Source organism: Capsicum annuum, chromosome 1 (assembly GCF_002878395.1).
Source record: "Capsicum annuum cultivar UCD-10X-F1 chromosome 1, UCD10Xv1.1, whole genome shotgun sequence".
NCBI classification, from domain to species: domain Eukaryota; kingdom Viridiplantae; phylum Streptophyta; class Magnoliopsida; order Solanales; family Solanaceae; genus Capsicum; species Capsicum annuum.
Window position 1 is genome coordinate 198,134,643 of NC_061111.1, and position 11,537 is coordinate 198,146,179.

Below are 11,537 nucleotides of genomic sequence, written 5' to 3' on the forward strand. Positions count from 1 at the left end.
TTATTCAAAAGCTACAAAATCTCTCTACTTGTTAAAGTCAAATTTCAATTCTTCATACTAACCAACCACATAGACTGACCAAACAAGGAATGTGAGATGTGAAAAAACAAAAAGGTATATATACTATATGTTAAATTTGTCATTCATACTCCATTATCTCTTATAGGAGGAATACTGTGTTGGGTTGAAATTGAAGTTTCAACAGAAATGAAGACAAGTTAGGGAAGGAGAGAGGGGAAGAAATAACTAGGAAACAACAAGAGCAATTTTTTGTTTGTTCTATGTTTTGTAAATGCTAAGACAAGTTAAATATCTCTTTCAGCTATTTCTACTTACATTCACCATTAGCGCGCAACCTTCACCATCCTTAACAGCTCCTGAATGATGACATAATACTTCAGTTATATATTATTATCTCTACTATCCAAATATCTCTTTCATGCTTTAGATGTGTGATCATTCTTGATAAAATAGCCGATTAATATTCATTTCATGGAGCAACTGATACGGCTAAAGGCATCTCACTTTCCTTTGTGGAGTTGATGGATGATGATGCATCTCCTTCATTTTGGTGGCTATGTCCACCTGCTTGGTTGTCATCATTATTGTTATTAGAGATTGCAGAATTTGCCCTGGAATCAGTCCTGGCAACCCCAGATTTCGCCATCGTGGGGGCCCTTGAGGCCCGCCTGGAAATCTGGCGGTTGTCAATTCTGTCACCAAAACAGCAGCGTTTCAAGCAGGTGTAAATGTAAGTCAGGAGCCAAAATATGTAGGGAGAACCAACCAAGAGCAATCCTACAGCAGGAAACCATGGCGTAGAGTAATTAGGCACGAAAATATAGAGAACGAGGAGAACACCACCAGTTAATACACAAAGACAGAAGAAGGAAGAGATCAGAGGAACCCTGAAATCCCCCGCCTTCTCCTCCATTGTTCCTCTTCAAATCTTCTTCTCCTTTTATATATCTACAAAAGAATCCGCCTTTTCTTCCTTTCCGTTATTACTTTTCTTTTCCTTTTTCCCTTCTCCCTACTGTACTCTAATGCGTTCTTTATTTTTCTTTCATTATCGTAATTTTCCTCTCATTCAGATTCCTCCTCCTCCTCTAATGCAGATCATGCAATCAAGATATCTCTTCTTTCTTTCTTTTTTTAAATATTCTTTTTTGGTTACCTGTTTTCCTGGAGATGCAAAAGAGAAACAATAGGATGGGCAATTTCAGACAGGAAAAAAGAAATGCATTTAAAGCGGAAAGTTGTTTATGAAAAATGAAATAGTAATGCTCATCAATTTGTTTTAACCAAATTTTTTTTCTTTGGTTAATTAACCAAATTAATACAATACAGTAAAAATAACAACTAATAATACAAAATATATAGAAAAAAAATAAAAAAACTAATAAGAAAATCTTCAAAACCTACCAAAATGGTAAATCATATTCTATTAACTATTGGGTTCTTGGAAAAAATGTTTTAAGGGTGAAGATCAATTTGTCCCTCTCCTTTTGTCATTAAATCAAATTCTCCCTCCAATTTTAAACTAAAGACATTTTCTTCCCTATCTAAGCAATGTTTATTTCATGCTTAAATTTTCAATCCCCACTACATGTAATTTTCAAGCCTTGGAAACAGACCCTTCCAAAAATGTAAGGTGAGGCTGCGTACAATAGATCCTTGTGATCGGACCCTTCCCCGAACCCTGCTCATAGCGGGAGCTCAGTACACCGGGCAACCCTTTTTTCATATTTAAACTTAAGTGCTTTGTCTACAATTCATATAATGACATATCTTGTTCAAAAATATGATTTTAAATGTATAAAGTATACCTTTCTAAATAAAATGATTTTAAAAGGGCGCTAAATTGATTGGTGATTTTATAAATTCATGTTTATTTCTTATTCAAAATTATCAACCTCTATTTATGTGCATATTTTTAATATCATGATACTTATTCATTTCTTTATCAACCTATGTTGTTTGATTCACCTATATAATAGGTCAATTTTTTTATGGAATCAAACAAGATAAATAAACGGTAGGCATACATCATTTAGAATTTTTGCTTATCATCAAACAAATACTTCTTACAACACCACATATTAATAGTTACTCCAAAATTAGCGGAACATATTGGAACTTTATATTTCTTAGTTTTTGAACAAGGATAAATGACACATATTCCTGCATTGAAAAAAACAAACGTCTTAATTGTTTGGTGTTTAGATTTGGAGAAAATATCTTAATGATCAAATATGTCATCAGAGTAATCTTAATAAAAAACGGAAAGATGCTGTTCCAGCTTCAATATAATTACCAATGCGTTGATGTTCCAACATAGGTGAAATATCATGTTAATACCTCAGAAATCCATAAATTTCGGATGAAACAGATCAGTTCTGCCATTTTTTCCTGAAAACCCGGTTATAGCTCAATAATCCAGCCAACATAATTAAGAACAAAACTATCCTTATGATACAATTGGAAAAAAAGGGCAACCCGGTGCACTAAGCTCCCGCTATGCGCAGGTCCAGGGAAGGGCCCCACCACAAGGATGTATTGTACATAGCCTTACCTTGCATTTCTGCTAGAGGCTGTTTCCAAGGCTTGAACTCATGACCTTCTGGTCACACGACGGCAACTTTATTACCTGTTACTCTAAGGCTCCCTTTCAAATGATACAATTGACTTCTAAAGAAATAAAATTGAGGCACAATACACTCTTTCTTTTAAAATATCAATGGAAATTTTTTGAAAAGTAAAGATATATATACATATACATATGTTTTCTGTGTTTATTTATGCTTAATGCTACGTTCATAAGTCAAAAAGATATATATGTACTTATCCCACATCTCCTACCTTGTATGTCAAAACTTACTAGTATCCAGTTCAAAAGTTCCTCTAAACCGGGACATCGAAAACTTATCCCTATAGCCTGCAAGAGCTTAAATCAATTTTCACTTCTGTCGAGAACAACTATATCCAAGATTCTCATCCAGCTATAGCAATCAAATGTAAAACTGCTTAATTTTGAACTTACCTTTCACGGCACAGAGCTATCACCAATAATTGCACCCAAGTTTGTCTATCACGGGAGTACTTAGGTCTTCATAGCACGTACTGGGCTAGCTAGCATCTGCAAGAAATATCAAGCAACATCAGTCAAAGAAAAGGAAAGATATAAGTTGACGCATGTACACAAATTCACACGCGTATGAGATGTTTGAAGAACCCACCTCTCGATGAAACTTCACAGAATCTTCTTGAAGGGCTTCTTAGTGAGTTAATTTCACAACCCAGAGGGATTCACCAAGAAGGAACCAGAAATTCTACTCTGAAACTTTTCTAGACTGGAATAAAGGGAAAAACACGTTAGGGAACATTAATTTCTTCCGAAGAACCGAAGTTTGAATAACATCCCCGATAAACTAATGTGGCACTATCTTCAATCAGTGCAGAAAGACTTCCTAATGCTTTGTATATGTCCACTGCTCTAGGATTGCATCTGTCATTTGAGACAAACTGAGAGATACAACCATTTATCTCAATCCAGCTAAATGCCAATTCTTTCTTCAAATCATAATTTTTAAGTAGTGCTCGCACACGGGCGGCATCTTTCCACATTCCTCTAGCAGAATACATATTTGATATAAGTACCCATGTTCCAATATTAGAAGGTTGAAGACTTCGAAGTTTCTCCACTACAAGATCACTTAAATCAAAATTCTCATGGACTCTACAACAACTAAGTAATGTCTCCTGAGCATGAGCAGGGAGATCAAGGGGAATTTGTTTGACAAGCTCAAAGGCTTCAGCTAGCATCCCTGATCTCCCAAGGAGATCAACCATGCAATTATAGTGCTCAGCCTTTGGAATTAAACTCCACCTTTTCTCCATTGAAATAAAGTGATTCCAACCCTCGCCCACTAAACCAGAATGCGCACAAGCAGTTAGGACACCAAGAAAAGTTACATGGTCTGGTTCATATCCAGCTTGAATCATACAAGGGAAAAGATCGAGTGCTTCTTTAGCGGAACCATGACATGCTTGTGCTACAATCATGGCATTCCATGCTACTGTGTCTGGTCTTTTCATTTTTCTGAAGAGTGAGGAAGCTTCATTTATAAATCCACACCTAGAATACATGGACATAAATGCACTCATAATCATCGTGTCATTGTCAAAGCCACTCTTGGTTACACAGGCATGCAAAGCTCTTCCCCAACCATACAAAGCAAGAACTCCACACAATGAGACCACATTGGAAAATGTGGTCTGATCTGGCCTGTAATTATTTTGCAACATCCGGACATATAAAACCAAAGCTTCCTCATTTTGATATCCGGAAATGATAGTGTTCCACGAGGTTACATCTTTTCTAGGCATCTGCTCAAACAACTCTTGAGCACTAATTATATCGTCTTGTTGAATGAAACCCCACAACATCGAATTCCATGATACCGTGTTCCGCCATGGCATCCTATGAAACAGGTGTAGAGCATCTTGCAGTCTTCCATTCTGCAGATAACCACTTAGCATTGAATTCCATGCAATAATATCCTTTTGAGGCATTGCAGCAAAAAGTTTCCGTGCCTCCTCCATGTTGTTATTTTCACAATACCCTTTAATCATGGCAGTCCAAGCCACGACATCCTTGTCGGGCATGTCCCCAAATAAACTCCTAGCTTTCTCCACCTCCTTGGCTCTTAAGAAACACGTGATCATACTAGTCCAAGATGCCACATCACGCGCATCCATTCTCATAAACAACTTATACGAATCCTCAGTCCGCCCCATTTCAGCATAACCCGCTAACATAACATTACAAAGTGACACACTTTCCACTGGTGCTTCCCCAAACAACCTCTCAGCTTCACTCACATCCCCATACTGAAAATAACCTTCAATCATAATCGCCCACGACACATCATTCTTAATCCGCATTTCATCAAACAGCACTCTACCTTCCTCTATCCTCCCATTGTTCACGTACCCCGAGATCATCGAATTCCAACAAACCACATTCTTATCATCCATTCCATCAAACATACGCCGCGCCACTTCTAAATTCCCATTCTTTGCATAACCACTTAACAAAGCTGTCCAAGAAATGACATTTCTGCTCGACATTGTATCAAACATTTGTTGAGCACACTCTAACATCCCATTTCTTACATACCCAGATATCATACAGTTCCAAGTTACTACATTCTTTTGGGGCATTTCATCGAACAGTTTGCGTGCTTCCTCAACATCACCTTTCTTAAAAAAACAAGTAATTCTTGAGTTCCAATTGAACAACGAGTTTGCAATTGAACTCACATAACGAATACAAAAATGATAATTTTCGTTCCCGACGCAAATGTGTGAAGCCCACTTGAGCTGTCTGTACATTATACTTAATAAAGGTTTATTATTTTTCTAAACTTTGGGTTTAATATTCAATTATCATCCTAGATGAATATTCAGTTAATCCCAGTAAAGGCATGGCTGAATGGTTTGGACTCGAATTTAGCCTCTCCATGTATGGTTTTTACGTTTACATTTATTGTATAATTTGCTAGCTGTACGTCACCACATCAAACTCATAGTAATAATTTAGAAAATTAATCATAATTTATTAATTCTGATTCAAATTGTTTTCAAAATTTGTGTGAGAATTGAGATGGTGGAAATTTGTTTGTTGTTCAGTCGTTGGCAAATTTTGTACTGGTAAGACTTGGTAGTATTATCCTCAATTCTACCTATTTTCTTAAATTATTCACAACTTCTATTGGATTGGCAAAACTTTGTCCTAATTGTTAATTTTTTTTTTCTAGAGGGATTATAATGTGGGAAATCGAACCCTCACCAATAAGGTAGAAGTTCGGATAATTAATCAACTAAATTATTAAGATTTTTCGTATTATTTTTATTTTATTTATCTTGTTATGTTCTTATAAATTTGATCATTCGAGTTGACAGAACTTATCTTTTATTCAATCTTTTATTTATATTTTTAATGAAATTATTTTCTATTCAAGTTAAAATTTACCAAAACATAAAACCGACTAACAACATGTCTTGGATTTCAAATATTTTAGAATTATTATTTTTTAGATACATAAGATTCAAGTATACAAGGAAAAATAGAGAAAGAGTGCTGAGAAAAGATAAAGAGTAAGCAGTTAAGCTGATATTCAAGAGTTATTAATTATTTTATTATTTAATAATTTGCGAGTTATGTTGCGTTTATATTGTTTCTTTATATAAAACGACTTAAAGCATGCATTTTAATTAAATGAATTTGGTTATATAATCGCAACAATCAAAATCAAAATTTACCGAGGAACCAAACGTTCTATTAGCCCTACTTGTTAAATATGCTTGAGATTTTTTATTTTTTTATTTTTTTTGGGGGGGGGGGAATAAAGGTTGTATCAACATGGACTTCAAGATGAAAACAAGACAAAGAGAAAGTCAATAGAAAAGACAAAGTGAAACAATTCATTGGTTGTACCCAAATAAAAAACTCATTGGAATTGTCAACTCCACTCGTAAAATTGTGCTAAGGCAAGTCCAAATCACCTTTAATTATCTTTCAAAGATTTCAAACAAAGTAGATTTATTAATGGAATTTCCACGCAATGGCTGACATCAAAGTTTTGCTTAAAATATACTTGGGAACAAAATACCAAACATGTGAACATGTTTATTTTATACCAAATATTTTTACTATCTTGGTGACTCAAAGCGGTGATTTATAAGTTGAAAGCAAATGATACCCACCATCTGGATACATCTCCTTTGTCAAAATAAAAAGCAGCGTGGGGTTATTTGCTGTGCTGGTCGAATTCTTCAAAAATATTATTAAAAATATATTAAATTTTTTAAAAATAATATTTTTTAGGAAGAATCGTTACAAATACAATATCAATTTTAGAGAGTCCGAATAACTTAGATTATTTGCACTTCTATTCCTGTTTTGTGTGCTGGTATTTATCTAGTAACACAGAAATTTCCATGCTTAGTTACGTAATGGCTGACATCAGAGTTGGTTCAGAAATATGCAAACATGTGAACACCTATCTATCTCCAGACATGTACTTTTACTTTGCTCACTATATTAATAGTAATAAATATTTATTTTTATTTATTTAATTTTAAAAAAATCAAAAAATAATTTATATGTAAATCTTTAATTTATTATTATAATAATATTATAATATTCCACAAATTATATTTAGGCATGACTTAACTAATGTTCATTAAAATAGACTCATTTTGAAGTGTAAAATGTGTAATTTTGCACCCTTGTGGTGTGACTCACTGATCGGGAGTTGAATACCCACTACAGCCATCTGGAATCAATTCTCAGGTAGTATCTTTGAGTCGAGTCTGTAGCACCGAACTTATCTAGTGACTGGAGTGAAGTCGTAACAAGGTAGCCGTACTAGAAGGTGCGGCTGGATCACCTCCTTTTCAGGGAGAGCTAATGCTTGTTAGGTATTTTGGTTTGACACTGCTTTACATCCTCAAAAAAAGAAGGGAGCTACGTCTGAGTTAAACTTGGAGATGGAAGTATTCTTTCCTTTCTCGACGGTGAAGTAAGACCAAGCTCATAAGCTTATTATCCTAGATCGGAACAAGTTCCCTTCAAGTTTCTTAAATTGGGTGGGAGGGACAACTTTTTTTTTATTTCTTCTTTTTAATTTTTTTCGTCCAAATAACTTGTCTCAGTTATAGAACAACTTTGATAGTTGTTTGACAACTTTGTGAAGTTGTTCAACAACTGCGCACATTGTTCAATAATTAGGCACAATTGTTCGATAACTAGACATAATTATTTGACAACTGCATGAAGTTGTTCAATAACCACACGAAGTTGTTCAGACAACTATCAATTTAATTTTTATTTTTTTTTATAAACTTACGGGATTCACTTGTCCCCCTTTCTTAATTGAAAACTTGGGAGGTCTTTCGACTCATTTTTCTCAATTCAATTTTATGAGCGTATAAATAGACATTATGTTAAGAGTTATCAGTTGCAAATTAAGACGAGATGGCAGACGAAGTGAAGCTTTACAGGACATGGTCAAGTCCATTTGGTTTGAGGATTGTTTGGGCGTTACACATCAAAGGGATTGAATATGACACTATTTTTGAAGATTTAAGCAACAAGAGCCCTGAACTCCTCCAGTATAATCCAGTTCACAAAAAGATTCCAATACTAGTACACAAGGGCAAACCAATCTGTGAATCACTGGTAATACTTGAGTATATTGATGAGACATGGAAGGAAGTTCCTTTGCTACCTCAAGATCCTTATCAGAAAGCCATGGCACGTTTTTGGGCTAAATTTGGGGAAGACAAGGTGAGAATTACTATTGATTATCTGTTAATTGCAGAACAAAAGTACTTTAGAACAATTCCTGTCAACTATCTTAATCTATCAAACTAGACTAATATACCCACTCATTTAATTTGTTTTGACTTGATTCAGAGTACGAGGATTAAACTAAAAACCTTCAAATTTCTTTTTGAAATAAGATTTACTTATTTCATTTCATTAATTTTCATATTTCACTTTTCGAGAGTCTAATTTTTTATTTTAAAAAAAAAAACACAATAGTAGTAATTGGGGATTGAGGAAGGGGAAATGGAGGAGGGAATTACAACATGGAGAATCGGATCCTTGCTAACAAGATGAAAAGTTAGATAGCCAAATTTTATTTTTAAATTATTTAAACTTTGATCAATATTGGAAAATGTAATTTTTATCAAATCCACATGAGAAAAGTTGTAATGTGTGGTATTTTAGGTATAGTTTTTGAATATTTAAATTTTTTATTCTAAAAAATCATATTGATCTAATTCAGTTTAGCTTCGAAGATAGTTAAATTGACTTTTGCAAAGCAAAATGTGACAACTAATTTGCGACAATTAATTTGCGACGGAGAGATCAGTACATACTAATTAGAAACTACATAAAGAATATATATAAGTCAGAATACTTAACTGGTAAAATTGCTGCCATGTGATCAAACAGATCAAGCCTTGAAAATAGCTCCTTGCAGAAATATAAGGTGAGCAATAGATTGTGATCAGACCCTTCTTCGATTCTGTGTATAGCGAGAACTTAGAAAGAAAAAAATGGGGTATGTTGAGTTTTGCATTTAGTTACTGCAGTAATTTTAGTTTAATAAATTGTTTAGATTAGAATGAATTTAAATTTTAAATTAGGTTGTTTTAGTTGTTGAGAATCTTTAGTATTTTAAATTTAAATTATGCAGATTTTTGACTGTATGTTGGCTATTTGAAACCTCTTTATGCTTACGAAATTTATTGAAAGTTGTTGAAAGCTCATTAAGCTTGAAAACCATTTCAATCCAAAGAGAGTTATTTTATTCCTTTTTCGCTGCCCCATTTTAAAAAAAACAACAACAGTGGTATCAAGAGCTTCATTGATCTTACGGGATCTGTGAATTCTTTCAAAGTGCTACCATATCATTTTTAACCCGTCAAGGCTACCCATTTTAATCCGTCAGAGCTACCATTTTCAACCCGTGCTTATTTTCAAAGCGTTGGACTATTTTCAACCAAAAAGATGTCAAGCAACAGTCTCCCTTTGAATGTCCCAAAAATTTTCACAGTCTCCCTTTGAATGTCCCAAAAATTTTCACAGACAAAAATAATCAAATTTGTTCTGTGAAAAAAATCATATCTTGAAATCTATGATTTATATGTTGTTGTGATGAAAGAAAAATTCTTATGAAGCCTATGAAAGCTCTTTCAAACAAGACAAGATTGTTAATGTTGTTCTTTAAGCCCAAAACCAAAAGAAAAAAAAAAGAAAAAAGTCCTAATTCAAAGAAAAAAGATCAAGAATAACCCAGAATAATTGCAAGAGCACAAATTGATGAGGAACAACTTTTAAATTGAAATAACTATAGCAAAAGAGGAGTGTTGAGTTTTACATTTAGTTACTGCAGTAATTTTAGTTTAATAAATTGTTTAGATTAGAATGAATTTAAATTTTGAATTTTGAATTAGGTTGTTTTAGTTGTTGAGAATCTTTAGGATTTTAAATTTAAATTATGCATATGTTTTACTGTATGTTGGTTATTTAAAGCCTCTCCATCTTTTTTTAAAAAAAAAAAAACAACAACAAATATACTTAACAATTTAAAATTATGATCAGCTAAAATATTTTTTGACTGTCCCAAATAGTAACCAAGACAACCAAATTGAAACAGAGGAATTTCTAGTAATAACAAAAGCTAACCTTTTTCAAGAATGAACTGATCATTTCCATTGATATGCAGCTTCTGCCATCAGTATGGAGTGTTTTCTCAGGAAAAGGAGTTGAGGAGAAAAAGGAAGCTCTTGTTCCAGCAGTCCAAAACTTACAACATCTTGAAGAGCAATTGAAAGACAACAAGTTTTTCGGAGGAGAAAAAATAGGATATTTGGACATTGAATTTGGTTGGTTGCCATATCTCCTTGATGTTTTTGAGGAAGTAATTGACCTCAAGTTGTTTGATGCAGCTAAGTTCCCTCTCTTGTCAGCATGGATGAAAAACTTCAACGATCATCCAGCAATCAAACCACACTATCCGCCACGAGACAAACTGGTAACCAAATTCCAGCTACTTCATGAAAAATACCAGACAGGAAATTAAATGTTGCTATTGAACTGTAGTTTATGAAGTTGTTGCAGTGTGTCTTATAGTTCATGGAAATAACAACAAACTGATAGTTGAGCCGTTTGTATGATCAAGTACTTTTGGATGCTTTTTGGACTAGTGCTTTGTTTGTTCAGTGTTTGTAGTTTCTTGTTTGTAGTGTTTTAATGATGTTTGTGGTCTCGAATAGATAATTTATAGTATTACTCTATTGGTGTCTTGTTTCTCTTATTATCTAGCGGTTTGTTATCTCATTTCATTTTTTATTTTTTTATATTTTTTTGTTTGTTATACTGTTATCAATCCCGAGCAAGGTCTATCGAAAACGGCCTCTCTACTTCATCTATGGTAGTGGTATAACAACAACAACAACAACAAACCCAGTGTATTTCCACATAGTAAGGTCTGGGGAGGGTAAGATGTACGCAGTCCATACCTCTACCTCTAAAGAAGTAGAAAGGTTGTTTCCGATAGATCCTCGGCTCGAGACACGGAATACTAAACAAATTCATAGTAAAGCATGGAACAAGATGGCATAACATAAATACGATACCCACAAGTAATAGTAAACAGAGAAAAGTAAACAGATTCGTAATAAAGCATGAAACAAGGTATCATAACAAGAATAATACCCTCGCCAAGTAATTCCCTACACTAGCGATCCAAACTGACCCTAGCCTTCTGCCCTAATTCGCGTCTTCCAGATCTTCTTATCTAGGGTCATGTCCTCAGTGAGCTGTAACTGCTCCATGACCCGCCTAATCACCTCTCCCCAGTACTTCTTCAGCCTACCCTTACCCCACCTAAAACCATTCAGATCTAGCCTCTCACACCTACGAACCGGGGCATCCATGCCCCTCCTCATCACGT

General features: G+C 34.3%; 3 protein-coding genes across 5 annotated transcripts; 1 reads left to right on the forward strand and 2 right to left on the reverse strand.

The window, feature by feature from the left end:
• Window positions 1–99: 99 nt before the first annotated feature.
• On the reverse strand, window positions 100–5,850 carry LOC107843775 (pentatricopeptide repeat-containing protein At4g02750). 3 transcript variants are annotated; one of them, XM_047399717.1, is made up of 4 exons: window positions 3,240–5,850; window positions 3,044–3,139; window positions 2,863–2,938; window positions 1,143–1,185 (listed from the first exon to the last, which is right to left on the reverse strand). In XM_047399717.1, exon 1 carries the CDS (start codon window positions 5,395–5,397, stop codon window positions 3,376–3,378), a length of 2,022 nt encoding a protein of 673 aa, XP_047255673.1. In that variant the 5' UTR covers window positions 5,398–5,850; the 3' UTR covers window positions 1,143–1,185; window positions 2,863–2,938; window positions 3,044–3,139; window positions 3,240–3,375. The 3 variants fall into 3 exon arrangements, with proteins under 3 accessions (XP_047255678.1, XP_047255673.1, XP_047255666.1); XM_047399722.1 differs by lacking the exons at window positions 1,143–1,185; window positions 2,863–2,938 and adding an exon at window positions 100–798; XM_047399710.1 differs by lacking the exon at window positions 2,863–2,938.
• Window positions 491–934, reverse strand: LOC107860251. Its single transcript, XM_016705530.1, has one exon. The coding sequence runs from the start codon at window positions 932–934 to the stop codon at window positions 491–493; it is 444 nt and encodes a 147-aa protein (XP_016561016.1).
• A 1,237-nt stretch (window positions 5,851–7,087) lies between the features above and the next one.
• LOC107843765 (probable glutathione S-transferase) lies at window positions 7,088–10,878 on the forward strand. The gene is made up of 2 exons (XM_016688159.2): window positions 7,088–8,356; window positions 10,308–10,878. Exons 1-2 carry the CDS (start codon window positions 8,045–8,047, stop codon window positions 10,662–10,664), a joined length of 669 nt encoding a protein of 222 aa, XP_016543645.1. The 5' UTR covers window positions 7,088–8,044; the 3' UTR covers window positions 10,665–10,878.
• Window positions 10,879–11,537: the final 659 nt, after the last annotated feature.